Source organism: Plutella xylostella, chromosome 13 (genome assembly GCF_932276165.1).
Source record: "Plutella xylostella chromosome 13, ilPluXylo3.1, whole genome shotgun sequence".
Taxonomy (NCBI): domain Eukaryota; kingdom Metazoa; phylum Arthropoda; class Insecta; order Lepidoptera; family Plutellidae; genus Plutella; species Plutella xylostella.
The window spans coordinates 7326256-7343581 of NC_063993.1; the positions used below are offsets into that span (position 1 = coordinate 7326256).

Consider the following 17326-nt stretch of genomic DNA (forward strand, 5'->3'; position numbering starts at 1 on the left):
TTTTATTTCCACTATTTTTATTGGTTCGTCATCATCTTATCTAACACTGGCAGGTGCCAATTTACCTACTACCTATCGTAGATTTGTAGCTGATGGTGTTTTGGTAAGTTTAAGGAGGTTCGAATGATCAAAACCTGCTGTACTCATAAATTCTGACTGTACACGATTCAAAATTAGAATTCATGTAAGTAAATATGTATACAGACACAAATTCAGAAGTAAGTAAGTACCTAAGTACACCTTATTTATATTTACACTTCTCATAACAACTTTTTTTTAACTTGTCATAAAAGGTAGGTAAACAATCTTAATGTGTCCTAATAATTGAATTACTTAGTATAAAAACATAACATATGTTTTATAACATAACATAAGAACCAATGAAATACTTACATTACATTTGGCTCGTAATTTTTTTCACACCCTGTACAGTCCAACTATAAAGTCATTTTAAAAATAAAATACTGTTTGGTAATGGCTTTTTAAAAGATTTGTCTTTTAATAAATATAATTTACATAATATAAATAAATATAATATGTAGGTTGATTGAATTGATTAAATATGTTTTCAGTACTTTATACTTTTACTGTACCTAAGTGATAAATTTTATTGTTCGTTTTGAAGATGGCGAGAACGACAAAAAAACATCAGTTTATGAATAAGTAGCTATAGTTATCTAGGTACTTTACATTTAACTATAAGCCATTAAATAAATGAGATTACACTAGAATGAGACCACAGTATCTTTGCACAAGTTATACATATACATTAACCAACGAAGTAGAAAAAAGTTTTTCTACTTCGATGGCAGCAACATTGAAAAATCGCAACTTTAATTTCAATGCTCAGAATAATAACGAACTTTTTATTATTATTTACGAAGTAATCTAAAGGGTCACTTTTTACAAACGCTAAACCATCACTAAACGTATTTAGCAGTCTGTCAAACGTTTGTCAGTTTAGCAAGGTAAAAGTTTGGTAAGGTAAAAGCTAAGGGTAAAAGTAAATTTGTATACAAATTTTTTGTAAGTTATTTTTTCATTTTTCTCTCAGAATAATAAATGATATATATTTTTTTTTATTTGAGGACTTTTTCACTACAGTAAAGCTATAATTATTTAAAGACAAATCCGTTAAAAAGCCATTATCAATCGGTATTTTATTTTTGAGACGATAAGTTAACAGTGATAAAAAGTCTTAGCAAAATCGCACTTTTTACTGTCATGACTTTATAGTTGAACTGTACTTAAATACCTAACACAAACAATTTTATTTAAAGTCACCAGACTTTAAATAAAATTGTTTGAAAATTAGAATACTAATTTTACTCGTGCTAGACAAGGCTCGTCCCATATCTCCCTGAGAAATAAATTTCGAACACAGCTTTGCTTGGTTGTCAAAATGACCGACTGACTCATCAGCTGTCAAATTTACTTTATTGAGTTGAAGAAATTTCTTTCTCTTGAAATTACTTACATTAATTCACTACAAATCCCAGTGAAACCAGAAAAATGGACGACGATTTACCGACAGACTTTCAGGTCATCGTAGTTGGGACAGGTAAGTTGTATATTTCTCGCAAAAACGGACCGGGCGTGACGCGCCTACAAGACACCTTTTGTATCGATCTACTTTTCAGTGTGGCTTAATTATTCTCCAAACCTTGTTTTCAATTCGCATTCCAAACATGTATTTTAACTACACTTTAATACACAAAAATTATGAACGACTGAAGAAATTAGTTTACTAGCGACTGAAGGAATGACTAATATTCGTCCAAGCATTTCATTTCTGCTAAGCTGCTGTAGGAACCACTTTGGTCTAATTCAATAAAGCGCTACGAATATATTATGTCTGATGTGTTCAGAATGGAAAATCTCATTATAAATAAATTCATTAAGTATAAGGAATGATTAGTTTTCCTAATAATCTGCTCTTCCCCAAGGCTGGAAGGGCTGCATCACAACACCCTGTCTCCAGCCCTCAATATCCGTCCACAATTTACTATGGAGTAAAAAATACTATGGATTTTAAAGTAAAAACCAGCCTGGTTTGATATAAAGTCATTTTTAGGTATATTTTGTTTAAACATTCTTCCTTCTAAGGTTTTTTTTATAGCACACATTCTTCACAGGCATGGTGGAGTCCATAGTGGCTGCTGCTTGCAGTCGAATAGGGAAAAATGTCCTCCACCTGGATTCCAGTGACCATTATGGTGGGCTCTGGGCATCATATAACTTTGATGGGCTACAGAAGTTCATCAAGGAGGTCAGCTCAGACCCTAAAAGGCAGTTGCAAGTCTACAACTTAGCTGAAAAGTGGTACATTGAAAAGTAAGTTCTGGATGTATTTTTAATTAAGTATGTAATTCTATTTTTGAGGTGGTTATGTTGGTTGTTATGCCACTAGTCATAGAGTCTGAAGTTGTCTTAAATCTACCATTGTCTGAATGTGTATTTATATGAAGAGAGAGACTAATTCTATGTATGCTATTTAACCAGTTAAGGATCCTGAGTTTTATCAATAACTACATTATCTTCATCCCTTTCGGCCTGTTTACTAATAGTGTAACACATAATTAATGTTATACAATGATTATCTTTATCAATTAGAGAATCTCCAGAGCCAGAACCAAGTGAGGGTGACGAGAACAAGACTGACGATGGGAAGGCGGAGGCGGCCAAGAAGGTGTGGAGCCAGGCGTCCTTCGCCGCCGAGTACAGGAAGTTCAACATTGACATGACACCCAAGGTATGTTGCAAATGATGACAGCAACTTCCTGAAATTAAAAGCGGAAAACTTGAGTTTTGATAAAAGTTATCAAATATGTGCCTGGCTCCACTTTCATTATAATTTAAAGTACTTTCCAGGGTAATAGTAGAGTATCTGCACTGCCAGAAAGTTTTTCATAGTTTGCATTCCATCAGAGAGCTTCAACCATATTGGTCTCTCCAGTCTAGAAATTTCTATTGAAGAAGAATAAATCAAGTGTTCCACGAGAGGGTAGGAACAGGAGCTTCTAACTAAACCATAACAGTTACAAGAAACAATAATTAAGCTTATACCAGACATGTATCATTTGCACGAACCAATTTTGCTAAGCCTGTTTTTGTCTGATCATCAAAGTTGATACACATAAGAAACAGACATGGTCTTGTGTGGGTATTCCAATAAAAAATCCTTATATAACTCTTTACCCTCTTCCACATAGCTGCTGTTCTCCCGCGGTCCTCTAGTCGAGCTCCTCATATCGTCCAACATCGCTCGCTACGCGGAGTTCCGCTGCGTCACCCGCGTGCTCACCTGGCTCGAGGGCCGCCTGGCGCCGGTGCCTTGCTCCAGGGCTGATGTCTTCGCCACGGAGGCAGTGAGCATCCTGGAGAAACGGATGCTCATGAAGATGCTCACGTCTATCGTGGGGTATAATGAGGACGAGATGACTAATGAGTTTAAGGGTGAGTTTGGCTAAAAAGAGAAGCTGGATTAAAAATAAGTCTCGCTGAAATAGTCCCCCAAAAGTCCATAATAGACTCACGAAAAAGTAGAACTATGAAAAAGTTCCAGTGACCTAAGGAACGTTAATAGCAGGTGGAACTTTTCAATTTCTCTTGAGTGTATATTTCCAACATTCCAATCAGGTAAATAATCCCCCTAAGACTCGTTGTTGGTATCCCCTGCCCGCCGCATTACTGGTCACTATAATCGTAATTTGGGATGTAATGGAATGTTACTTACCTATATTTTTTGACTCGGCAGTGTACTTGAATACAGATCGATGAGTCATTCTCTCGGCATGAAAATTACGGGCATTGACCTCTGATACCATAAGACTCGTTCTATAGGTGTTTAAACGTTTACCTACGTACCAAATAAAAAGCCCTCGTCAATTATTACAAAAAAGGAGCTACTTACCTACATTTTTTGTAGGAGTACTAATTTTGATAATAAAGAGAGCCAAGTTCTTATAAAAAATTCAAACCCATCCTTTTTTTCAACATAAACTTTTTAAAATAATTTGATTAAACACACAGACATCCAATTAAACAAATCTATAACTTCACATTTCACACTCAACCTCCACTCCGCAGACTGGGAGAACAAAACCTTCAAGGAGTATCTAACGCACAAGGGTCTGACGCCCAACCTCATCCACTACGTGCTATTCGCGATCGCCGGCGGCAGCAACCAGATGCCGTGTCTGGAGGGCGTCAAGGAGTGCAAGAAGTTCCTCATGAGCCTCGGCCGCTACGGGAATACACCCTTCCTGTGGCCCATGTATGGCAGTGGAGAACTGCCGCAGTGCTTCTGCAGGTTAGTTTGAATGTTTTAACCCTTAATTGGGCATTGGGCATAGTGATTATGGATCCCACATCGTCTTGGACTTTATCCCATTGACGAAAACCAATGAAATGCTTTAAGTAGTAATGGTTTTCTGTTTGTAAAATATTTGTAGTAACGAAAAAGATTTTAACAGGTGAAGATTAGATGGTCTTGATTGAGAGATAGATAGACGGACAACAAAGTGATCCGATAATCACATTTCGAATTGGCTTTACATGAGCTTATTAACCTACATGCGGCCGGTACATCCAACAATAAAACTCACGGTTTTATACCGTCAGGATTATCATAATATTTTACTGAAATGTTGGTTAAAATACTTTAAAATTCAATTTGAACAGCTCACTGACACAAATGCTCAGTGATGTGGCCGAGTTGTGGAAGTGAGATGACTTTCTAATGTTGCATGCTGCGATTTCTGGTGCCGGTGCACCCACAAAATGAGTCATAAATCTTAATTGGGCATGCCTTTAATTTCATATCACACTTGTTACTGTTGACTAATGATCTTTATGTACCTATATTTGTTTTATAAATAAATTGTATAAATAAAATATCATTATTAATTTATTATAAATCCCACTAGATTATGAAGAATTTTGTTTTAAAATCCTAATGCAATCGAAGCGATATGCATTACAATGCAATAAGTACACTTAATTGTATCAAGAACAAAATCTATATATTATTATGATATCTATAATCCGACCTTAATATTCAACTAAGTACTTGTTTCCTGGGATATAATTTACACCTTAAAAAATCCCGTGGGAATTCCGGGATAAAAAGCAGCCTATAATATATTTTAGGGTACACAATACATTAATACAATTCCTTGGTATCTTGATATACAATATATCCTTCTACAAACAGCTTCTCTCCTTTCCAGACTGTGCGCAGTATTCGGCGGCGTGTACTGCCTGAACCGCCCCATAGACAAAGTGGAAGTTAAAACCGTCGACGAAGGCAAGACCGTCATCACCGTCGCCAGCAAATCCAAGACGCTCAACTGCGAACACTTAGTCATCGGAGTCAACGAGTGCCCTAAAGAAATGATCGCCCCAGAAGCTGTGGAAAGCTGTGACATTTCTAAGGCGGTGTTCATATCGAATGGCAGTATTATGAAGAGTGAGAAGGAGCCCCTGACCTTGCTGAGGTTCCCGCCGCTGACGGAGGAAGGGAATCCCGTGACCGTGCTGGAAGTGGGGCCCGCCACCGGGTCCTGCCCTAAGGGATTGTGTAAGTTGTTGTTTGTTTTTTTACGTAGCTTTAATTTGTTTGTTTCTTTTTTTTCTATTTAAGTAACCATTCAATTGCCATTACTTAAGCGATTCAAAATCGATTGTGTCTGCGTGTCCTCTCTAAGATGCTTGATTGATTGACTGCCTTCTGAAAAGGGCTATACTATTTAGCCACATATCGAACAAATACAAGTCCATTAGAAGCCCCATTAGTTACGGTTTCACAACTCAACGACATTGTCGGTTTCACGTCCTAAACCACATAATAAGTCAGCAGTGAACCGACAATTAGATTGACCTTGCGCCACCAGACAGGTCTTGCGATCTACAGAAATAAAACGACCAAACACGTTAAATGAGGTCATACACCTTCTTTCCTTCCTAAAAACATCTTAGCAACCAAGTGACGGTGTAAAAAACATCGATTGATTATTTTTTGTATGGAATCCTATACAATACCTGTATACACGGGCTATAGATTTTTTCTGCACTTTGAAATTATTCGATTGAAATAATTATGTATATCTATTGAACCACTGCGGTGTTCTATTGAGACTAACAACAATAAATCCCTCTATTACAATATCCATCAAGTTAACTCCATGGGTGAAACGAAATAAATACTTTATTATTTTGTCTTAAATTCCACGGGACTTAACCAGTTAATAAATAACATTCCTCTCTTCCCTCAGTCGTGGTGTACATGATCACGAACAAAGTGGCCGACGCCGCCACCGACCTGATGCCGTACGCGGAGAAGATCTTCGACATGGGCGGCGACCAGCCCGCTGAAGAGAAACCTAAGGTTGGTTACTTATGACGAATGACAAACCTAAGGTTTTATAAATACATTGATTTATGAGATATGTATGACCTATGAGAAATGAGAAAGCTTAGGTTGGTTACTTATGAGAAATGTTATGCTACCAACCCACTTGGCTATTCGTATTTGCTTATTTGCCAAAACTACCAGTGTGGTCAGTATATTTGCCAACATTATTGCCGAATTTGCCGAAATTTTTGGCAAGAGTAGTGCCATCATAAGATTGTTGGAGAATTGCGAACCCTCAGATTTGTTATGAATAATTATAAACAGAGCGTCTAAGAATTCTGTCGACTCTTTTCTACTGTCTAATGATTTTAAATTCAAATCTCTGAGTGTTGTTATGTTGCAACTCAGTGCTAAACTGTGAAGATAATTCTGGTCCCCTTCGAATAATATTGATATAATCAATGATCTGGAACATTTCCATGTATCCCGCAGTGCCTGTGGTCCCTCTTCTACAACGTGGCGGACAGCAGCGCGGCGGTGCGCAGCGCGCGCGGCGGCGTGCACGTGTGCTCCGGCCCGGACGCGCAGCTCGACTTCGACCGCGCCGTGCTGCAGGTATCATATTATTCTCTATCCTATGAAAGAAAGAAAGAAAAGTAGTTTATGGCCACAAGCAGAAAATACAATTCGAAAGCTTACTTAAATACAAAAGTTGCAACTCAATCATATCAAGTTTTATATTCTCTGCAGCTGCAACACGGGTTCGGGGACGTCGATAAACTCGTTAAATGTGCGTTCCATCAGTCACGGCGCCGTATTTATGGTGAATTGCGATATACGTCGAACGAATTGGTGCATATGTTCATAAAGCGGGCCGGGACCATGAATCCCGCTAACTAACAAACACTGTGCTCGACATGAAAGTGTGTGGGTGCGTAGGTGCGATGTAATTACACAGGTTTATGGCGGCGAACTGACTTACTTTGAAATCAACTTACTTAGGGTGCTCAGTTTTTAGTTAGCGAGCCTTCTTCCGCCTTTTTTTCTACTTTGATGAATGGAATGGATACAAATATGGGCATACGAAGCGATGTTGATAGATGAGGAATGTAGATTACATTAAATGTAAGACAGTTGCCGTTTAAAACTTGTAGTCCAGGGATTTCATCCATTTAGTCTAGTAGATGCAACTATAACGCCCCTGAAAAACGAAATACACTCACGCGCAAAGAAACAGTTCCACTTTTAAAACGCAGATACCAAATGGCCCCGCTTTTTTAAACCATTTAATAGGAAATTGGAACAAATTATTTACGCTTTTAGTTGGATATATTCTGATGTGTCGTTAAATATACTTAAATATTGCAGAATGCGTCATTAAGTTAGTATTTTATTTGGTAATTTTTTCAATGGAACTTTATCATTGCCCGTAAGTGTATAATTATCTACCTTGGTAAAACCTACTCTAGCATTAAACTCAATGGGGTGTTGATGTTGACATAAGAAGATACTTTATGTAAGCATAGATGCATAAGATACGGTGCTGTAGACAATAGGTATAAATACTGAACTTTACAGACATCTTGGGTTGATAGCATTCGTGCATAATTTACGTCGTCACAAATTATGCGTGATACTTATCTCTCCTTCAGTAGGCATTTATTTGCAATTTAAAACAGATCTTGAATTCGAAATAACTTATCTACTTATGATGCTTTCGATACATTAGTTTATGTAACAAATTACTATGTAAAAGGTGACAAAGTTGAAAGTAAATAACAAAAGATTTGTCAGCTGCTATCCTAACGCTGATAAGTGGATAACCCCGTGTCAAATGATTATCAATTTAAGTTATGGACATATTTTTTTACTTACGAGGACTTACGTAATTACACGTGTTTAAAGGAGCATGAGTTAAGAAAGTTTGTTGGAAATATTTGCAATATTAGTATAGTAACAGTAACTTATTATATCATAGTTAATGTTTTTAAAAATCTTACTATTTGTTTATTCTCGATGCTATGTTCTACATCTTCAAATATTAAAATAGTTTTATATGAGCATTGAATGATAAAAAAGGTAACTCGAGATCACCCTCACCAGAAGTCGATTTCCGTTAGCTAGCCCATAAGCATCGTAATCGAATAAGGGCGAGGCCCCATGCGGTGCGTTGTTTTCCATAATGTTTTTCAGATTCATTACATAATCATAGGTCTTTTCTAAGCTTGGCGCTGTTCTAAAAAGGTTTTCTTACCAAGTTGGCTCCTCTTATTTCTATGAACGACTAACAACACTGACTGCAGTTATTGACTTCTCTTACTTCGCTTCCAGGCCGAGCAGATCTTCAAGCAGATCTGCCCCGGCGAGGAGTTCCTGCCGCGCGCCCCGGACCCAGAGGAGATCGTGTTCGACGATGACGTCACGCACGGACCCGAGTTCCAGACGGACGACGCCGAGGGGGACGCCCCCAAGGAGTAATACTCGGACCACCGAGTTACCCCGTCTACGTAATCAATGACACATTCGAGCTTGCGTGCTGCTATCTGACAAAAGTTCCTGTGTGTACCGCTGTACGTTCCGGGAACATGCTAGGTGAATTAATTAGCTATCATCATATCATTATGTTCGTTTTCAATTAGACAGTAACGCTGCATTTGTAACTTTTTAACGCTGTTATTGTAGAGTCAATCAATAAGGCAGTTGTCTTGCACGAAAGTCTCGGCTATGATCCCGAATAATTATAATAGACTTATAAAGCTCGAATGTGGCCAACTTAATTTAAGGTATAATCTCTTAAGACTTTATGCTTTGGTCGCTTGAGACTCGTGCATTCCGGCTGGTGCGTAGAAATGCACGTTACGCTAGATAGAAAGGATCATTCGATTATACGAAAATAGTTTTACGTACTCCAGTTTACTACTACTCATATAATAAACATTATTTTATTATTTCGAAGCTTGTGAATAATGAATTTTAATAGGTACATGTATTATAATATGTAATGTTTTTTCGTATGTAGTAAATTTGAGATTGAGAAAACTGAACGTGAATTAAGTGGAAGGCTTGGTTATCTTGAAAAGATAGTGCAAGATGAACTAACAGCGAACAATATTATTAACGTGGTTTTTATATGACTGAATCCAAGATCTCTTGTACTAATTTAAACAAGCTTGCAGTATACTTACCTATATTAAGAACCAGGTAATACCTACTTATATTTAAGCTCTCTTAGGAAATCATAGCATTATTTCCAGTATTGATTCCAATTATTATTCTGTATGTATTTATTTTTTTACTTAATTTGTAGGCTGGAATATTGAGAATGTGTGCAATGGATAGTTTATAGGATAGTTTTTGCAGTCTTGGACGCACCAGTCTAAGGCACCGCATCTTAGCACTTTATTTTTATAATTTAATTTATTGAGCACTAGTATTTATTATAAAAATGAGCATTATCATGCATAAATGCTTATGCCTTTATAATTCCAATAAAATGTGATTACAACATGGTTTTTTTTATTTTACTTTTAGAATGAAAGAAATGCAATATATTTTTCAACACTTTATTCTGGTCCATAAATTGTAAATGAAACCTCAAAACGATAAATTTTCATTTAGTATAGAAATAAAAAAATGTTGACAAAATAGATAATTTTCAAGAAATACTTCTCCATTATGGAATACTGTGTACATCACTGAAAACAAACCTCATATTTTTTCGTAATTACATTCTTAGGTTACAGTTACGTAAAAACAGATACTTTATATCTCTTAATATACAGACACATAGACATTTTATGTTCTACATAGTATTCTTAAATTTAGATTAAAATTTCCAAAAAGTTAACAGCTATTACAAACATATGACACTTGTAAGATCTATAAAAAGCATGGGCGATTAGAATAACCTTTTTTCATAAGAGAACAAGCCATGTACATTGCCCTCAAGTTGTGCAGAGTATGTCCTCTTCATGAAGCGCAGCATGCCGGAGTAGCTCATGTCCCGCAGCGTGGTGATGGAGCGCGCGCCGAGGTCCTGGCAGCTGTGCTGCACGCCCGTCTGCAGGTACGGCAGGAACCGCAGCACCGAGCCCTTGTCCACGATGCTGCCGCTCACCCCCTGCGCCACTCTGTGCTTATCTGTCTCCTTGTGGAAGTAACGGCTCATAGCTGATCCTTTACCATCTTTGTTCTCCATTGCCTCCAAGCTTCCCATACCTCTGTACTTCTTCAGCCTGACACCATCTGAGAAGAAGTACTCTCCAGGTGCTTCTGATGTACCGGCCAGCAGAGAGCCCATCATTACTGTGGATGCTCCAAGAGCCAGAGACTTCACTATGTGACCCACTGACTGTATTCCACCATCAGCAATCACTGGCACATTGAACTGACGGGCAAAAGATGCTACCTGGTACACGGCTGTGGCCTGGGGACAGCCGCAGGCCATCACCTCCTGCGTGATGCAAATGGACCCACTGCCCATGCCCACCCTCAGGGCATCAGCTCCAGCTTCTATCAGATTCTTGGCTTGCATTCTAGTTACCACATTTCCTGCTATAACTTGTATAGATGGGTAAGTAGTTTTGATGAATTTGATCATCTCAATTTGATAGATTGAGTTTCCTTGGGATGAGTCCAACACAATGACATCCACTCCATTGTGTACTAGTAGTTTCAGGCGGTCCCTGTCGGCCTCGCGGGTGCCGATGGCTGCGCCCACCAGTAGTTGTTTGTTGGAATCCTTGGAGGCATTGGGGTAGCTGCGAGCTTTCTTCAAGTCAGTTCTGGCAATGAGGGCCACAAGTTCCCCAGCTTCATTAATTATTGGCAGTTTTCCTTTCTTGCTCTTCTCTAGTATGTAGTTGGCGTCTTGCAGGGTGACTCCGGACTGGGCGGTGATCATGTCGCTGATGGGGGTCATCACCTCCTTCAGGCTGAGCTGTGGGTCTCCCTCCCTGAAGTCTATGTCTCTAGAGGTCACTATGCCGATAAGCCTCCCTCCAAGTTTGCCGTTTTCAGTGATAGGGTATCCAGTGAATCCGTTGGTCTTCTTGGCTTCAATGACGTCGGCCACGGTGTGGTCGGGGCCCATGCAGACGGGGTCTCTGATGAAGCCGTGCTTGTACTTCTTGACCTTGTGCACCTCGTTGGCCTGGTAGTCGGGCGTGCAGTTGTGGTGGATGATGCCGATGCCGCCGCACAGCGCCATGGCGATGGCCATGTCCGCCTCGGTCACGGTGTCCATGGGGGTGGACACCAGCGGCGCTTTCAGGTTAATTTTCTTAGTGAGTGGAGAGGTGAGGTCGACCTCCTCGGCGGTGAAGTCGATGTAGCCGGGCAGCAGCAGGAAGTCGTTGTAGGTGAGCCCGTCGCTGGACGCGAACATCTCCTGTGCTGAGAGTCCATCGCGAAGGTCTCCTTCCGCGTTCACCGACATCGCGACGAGGGGCTGGCGCGGCGCACGTGCGACTCACAGGAATGTATGAAGGGTTATAGTGTTCAACCGCACTTAGATTGTGTTTGCCTTGATAAATTGCTAATTCTAGCAATAAATTATTATCACATTGATATTAAAACTTCGTGTACACGTGGTGAACAGTCAAGTTCTGAAGTCGCGAGCACTGCGTAGCCGCTGGAGGCTGATAGTGAGATATTTTATTTGTTATAGTTTTGCGCTACTTTATTTTATAGTAATAATTTCTCTAAGAATAGAAGTATTCGGAAGAAATATAAAAAAATAAGGAGCACGACACTCACACCGGCATCCTTTTATGTCGGATAGTGACAGTTTTATTTTATTTACCATAGACAAGACAAAGACCATATGCGAAAGTGCGCAAGGCATAAATTCTAAAATATCAAAATTGATATTGGAATGCACCTTCACAAACATTATTCTAAGGTTAAGTATAGTATGTTCCTTCCTTGGGCAGGATCTAAATTCTAAAGGAATAGTTCAAACATCAAATCGAGTTATCTACAATGTATAAACATACCATCATAACGTTACGATTAATAATTAATATTTTAATACTATGGTGTCCACTGACCAAGGCACATGCCGATGCCGATGCCACTGCCACCGTGGTGTCTGCAGTATACCTACCTGCGTATTTAACTATTGCTGATTGATTAAATCTTAATCTATTTAAGTACATCTTAGATATTAACTTCCACGGCGTACATCAATATCATATTGTTCGTCTTCATAGTTTTTATCTGCGTTTTCCTTAATTCCATCGACCGCGACCGGTTTCGTCGATGCAGCGTCTACCACACTCGGAGGTGTTGGTTTTAATTCTATTGAAGGGTTTTTATTGTTTAATTCTTGATTTAAATCTGGTGTAGTGTAATATGGATTGTCTGATTCTTGGTCTTGCTGATTGTTTCCAGTAGGGTCGAATGTTCCAGATTGGAATGGATACTTTTCTGGGTCATTAACATTATTGACGTCACTGACTCGAAAAGTGAATTTCGACAAACCGTTATTCGACAAGGTTCTACATTGACAGCATGAAACTCAGATAAGTCTTATTTTCGACAAAGCATAACTTCGAAATACCTGAATTCCGATACTACTGAACCCCGACAACGCTTTTATTCGACATGACTAAACTAGGAAACGACGCGAGTTCGACGTCATTTTTGTTAGACAACAACGCTGGTCCGAAATGTGTCAATTCCGACGTATTGTACTCAGACGTGCTGCACTCCGACATTACTTTACATCGACTTTAGACATATAAGACACGATGCTACTTCCAATTTTTTTTGCTTCGACATTCGACTTCAATTAGATTTTTTTTAAAAGGTGGTATTGTTTTATATTTCAAATTAGCTATCATATGGGGGGAGCAGCATAACATATTTATCATCATCATCAAAAAATTAATGCTCGTCCGTACAAAGTTTGTTGGTCACGTGGCTTTTAATAATGGGAAGTTATTTTTTTCTATTTATATTATATTATTATTGGGACTACGTAAATAATTAATAAATATTATTTTACTTTAATTATATGTTTGTACCTAATCCTACCTTAGTCTTATAAAAGTTAATCTAACTACAATAAAACTACCTATAAAAAAAGTTTTCAATGTTCTTACATATTTTAAATGTGGGTACTTTGAAAAATCTTTCACAATCTAAGTCGCATTCATTCTGTTTTCATTGATCAGTGTGTTTACTGACTAACAAAGAATAATACGTGTTTAGCTTGTTTATATCACGAAAAATTATAATAATGTCGTTATGTACTATTATTAAATCGCGAAATGGAAAAGAACAGTTAGTAGTCGATGGTTTCATTTACTGTATAAATAAAAATCGTGACGATGTTTATTACTGGCATTGTATTGAAAAGTGCAACAATAAATGTACGTATGGCTGAAGACTCACGGAAATGAGCACCATGTGGCCAGTAAAACTATCAGAAGCCATTCCCACATGCCACAACCGGAACTGGTCCAGGTGAGAAAACTACAAAATGACCTAAAGCATAACGCTGTTTCCTGTGGAGATAGACCCTCACAAATTATACAAAGATGCAATTATGCTATTCCATCTACAAGTGCCCCATTCATGCCAAACAAAGCCGCAATGCAATCTATGATTCACCGAGCCAGAAACAAAGATGTTCCTAAACTACCTGCCACACTTGAGGAATTGGTTATACCCGAAGAGTACCAAACGTTGAATGACAAACAATTTTTGATTGCTCATTACAATTTTAAGGGAGGTACTGTGATCGTTTTTGGAACAAAAGAGAATTTAAAATCAGTTTTTGAAGCAGATTTTTGGCTTATGGATGGCACATTTAGATGCAGTCCTGAACTTGTTTACCAGCTTTATACAATTCATGCCATCGTGGGGAAAAAAGACGCAGCTCATCAAATTTTACCATTAGTGTACGGACTGTTGTCAAGCAAGAGTGAACACTGCTATTATATTTTATTTGAGTTATTGAAAAGTTACACTTATAATAGCATTGGCCTAAAATTGAAACCAAAAATAATCATTACGGATTTTGAAAAAGCCGCTATTAACGCTTGCAATCTTAGTTTTCCCCAAAGCCAACACAAGTGTTGTTTTTTTCATTTTGTTCAAATTGTATGGCGACGTATTGAAAGAGCAGGTTTATCAGAAAGGTACAGCCAAGACAGCCGGTTTGCTCACAAACTAAGACACATCACAGCTTTGGCATATTTGCCACCCAACGAAATCCCAGATGCATATCAGCAGATAAAAGAAAATGTACTTCCAAAATCTGCTGATGCTTTTTGCGAGAAGTTTGAAAAAGATTTTGTCACTGGAACACGCCAATGTGTCTCAAAAGCAAGCCATTCAAAAGTTTTTATTCGAAACCTTCCACCCAGGTTTCCACCTGAAATGTGGTCCATCTCTGACTCAATAGCATGTAATGTTCCCACAACCCAAAATGCTTGTGAAAGCTGGCATTCCAGATGGAACACTCTCCTAAATAGAAAGAAAATGAATATTTTTAAAACTATTACAGAGCTAAAGAAAGAACAAAGAAACGCAGAAAATGAAATATCTCGCATTACAGCTCAAATACAAAAACCGAGTTACTTCCGACAAAAAAAACACGATGACAGATTAAAAAACCATTTGGCAATGAAGGAAACAATGGAAACAATTGACTTTTTAGAAGGAATTGCATACATTATGTACCTACATCAAAAAGAAATAGGTTACAATTATAGTGCAGTTGTTTCATTGATTGAGTTTTTTGTTATTTTGATTTCTTTAAGAATGAATGCATTTCGATTGACACGTTTCTGTATATATAATGTATAATATTTTTTCTTTAGTTGACAGAGATTTTGTCTCCTTATTATGTTGTTTTTTATTTATTTATTCGTTGCTATATTTATACTTATAAATAGTGAAATAAGAAATTAAAAAAAAAAAACATGATGACATGATTACTGTTATGTATATTTACATTGTATTTTTTGATCACTTAACAGACATTTGTCCCTGTTGTTGTTGTTTCATGTTGTTTTTGTAATTGAGCAGAGAATTTGTAGTTTTGTTTGTAGGTTTTTGATGTTGTGATATTAATAATTAGGTATACATTTTTTTTATAAGTACCTAATCAGAGTGGTTACATTTTTAGAATCACTTAACTAAAATATATGTATAAGGAAGTATTTTTTTTTGTTCACTTGACAAAGATTTTGTGTTCGTTTTTCTTGATGCATTTAAATGCATTTTAATAAGTAGGTACCTTTATTAAATTAGGATACCCAAGTATAATATACTTAATAAAAAATGTGCTTCTATAATACAAGTTATTATTAATTTCATATTTTTAACTTACCCTGTCTAATCATATTTTGGCCGCAAAGACGGAATGAACGAGCTTAGGACTCAATAAAAGTTCAATCAATATGAACAACTATTAGGTGCACCTCGAAATGCAACAATGTTTCGATTCAATTTTAGGGTATCCATATCTACATGCCATACTTACGCAATTCATATTGACGTGCACTATTGATGCCTAACAATTCGTAAAAATGCATATGTGTAGGTTGGCAAATTTATTATTTTATAAAATTTTAGCCTTTCTATCGAATGTCGAAGCAGAGTAATTTCGAAGTAGTATCGTGTCTTATATTGTGTAAAGTCGATGTAAAGTAATGTCGGAGTGCAGCACGTCTGAGTACAATACGTCGGAATTGACACATTTCGGACCAGCGTTGTTGTCTAATAAAAATGACGTCGAACTCGCGTCGTTTCCTAGTTTAGTCATGTCGAATAAAAGCTTTGTCGGAGTTCAGTAGTACCGGAATTCAGGTATTTCGAAGTTATTCTTTGTCGAAAATAAGACGTATCTGACTTTCATGCTGTCGATGTAGAACCTTGTCGAATAACGGTTTGTCGAAATTCACTTTTCGAGTCGACGTCACTGAATAGGTTTCCGCTAATCCACGGGTTTAAATTTAGGCCAGCGTTAAAATTTGGAAATCCGTTTAGTGAAGGACTTTGTATATTATTATTGGGCCTATTAACATTCGTGTTAAATGGATTTAAGTTTTGAAGATTATTGAAGAAGTTGTTATTAATCAAACCTGCCTGTGGACGGCTATTTGTTACGCTGTTAAATAAATTTCCATTGTTCAAGGGGTTTAAGTTGAACATATTATTATTAAATCCATAATTATTTAGTCCGAACGGCGCTTGCTGTTGGGTCTGAAGGCTGTTCCAATTCGGTCGAATATTCTGGTTTCCAAAAGGTAAAGCGGCTGGCAATAAGCCGGATACACGTTTGTTTAAACTTTGCACGGAGTTCTGTATATTGGCCGCCAAGTCTTGCTGAGCGCGTAATGGATTCCAGGTACCGAAGTTCGTTGTACGCCGGACGAGGTTCACTTGTCCGTTTGTATTTGCTGAGAGATCAAAAGCCGCGGCACAGTTTAACACGATCAGTAAGAACAAAACTTTATACGGACACATACTTAGTTATTTCTATAAGTAAATACCTTGGTAAGGTTCCTAAGTATCGAAATATATAACAACTAGCAGCTCGGCTTGACAGACTTTTAATGAATAAGTATCTAATCGGTACCTAACCAACTACGCAACTACCTACTCTATTGATCATAATAACATTAAAAAGCATTTAGTTAATGACACAGTAACGAATTAGCTAAGTACCTACATATAAGAACATAATAAGGTCACTTCACTTAAGTATAACAAATTCATCATCATCATCAGCCTTTGTCAATCAATTCACTACAGGGTATTAACTAAGTACTTTTTGCTACATAAGCATCAAAACACAAAAAATCTTTGATTATTGGCATATTTCCGGGGAGTAGGATTATAATCAAAGCTATAAGTACGTCCACGGGTAATTTATTTATTTATTTATTTCTTGGAAAACAAACAGCATGCTTAATACATAATGTTACTTATCAAATGAATAGTACATAGGCCAGT

The 17326-nt window shown here is 37.6% G+C and overlaps 2 protein-coding genes across 2 annotated transcripts; one reads left to right on the top strand and one right to left on the bottom strand.

Annotated features, from left to right (window-relative positions):
* The first annotated feature begins 1174 nt into the window (after positions 1–1174).
* LOC105387583 (rab proteins geranylgeranyltransferase component A 1) lies at positions 1175–9860 on the top strand. The gene is made up of 9 exons (XM_038111765.2): positions 1175–1561; positions 2136–2334; positions 2614–2752; positions 3213–3456; positions 4090–4312; positions 5232–5581; positions 6276–6388; positions 6848–6970; positions 8687–9860. Exons 1-9 carry the CDS (start codon positions 1513–1515, stop codon positions 8831–8833), a joined length of 1587 nt encoding a protein of 528 aa, XP_037967693.1. The 5' UTR covers positions 1175–1512; the 3' UTR covers positions 8834–9860.
* A 44-nt stretch (positions 9861–9904) lies between these two features.
* Positions 9905–12213, bottom strand: LOC105387582 (inosine-5'-monophosphate dehydrogenase). Its single transcript, XM_011558329.3, has one exon. It carries the CDS (start codon positions 11790–11792, stop codon positions 10254–10256), a length of 1539 nt encoding a protein of 512 aa, XP_011556631.1. The 5' UTR covers positions 11793–12213; the 3' UTR covers positions 9905–10253.
* Positions 12214–17326: the final 5113 nt, after the last annotated feature.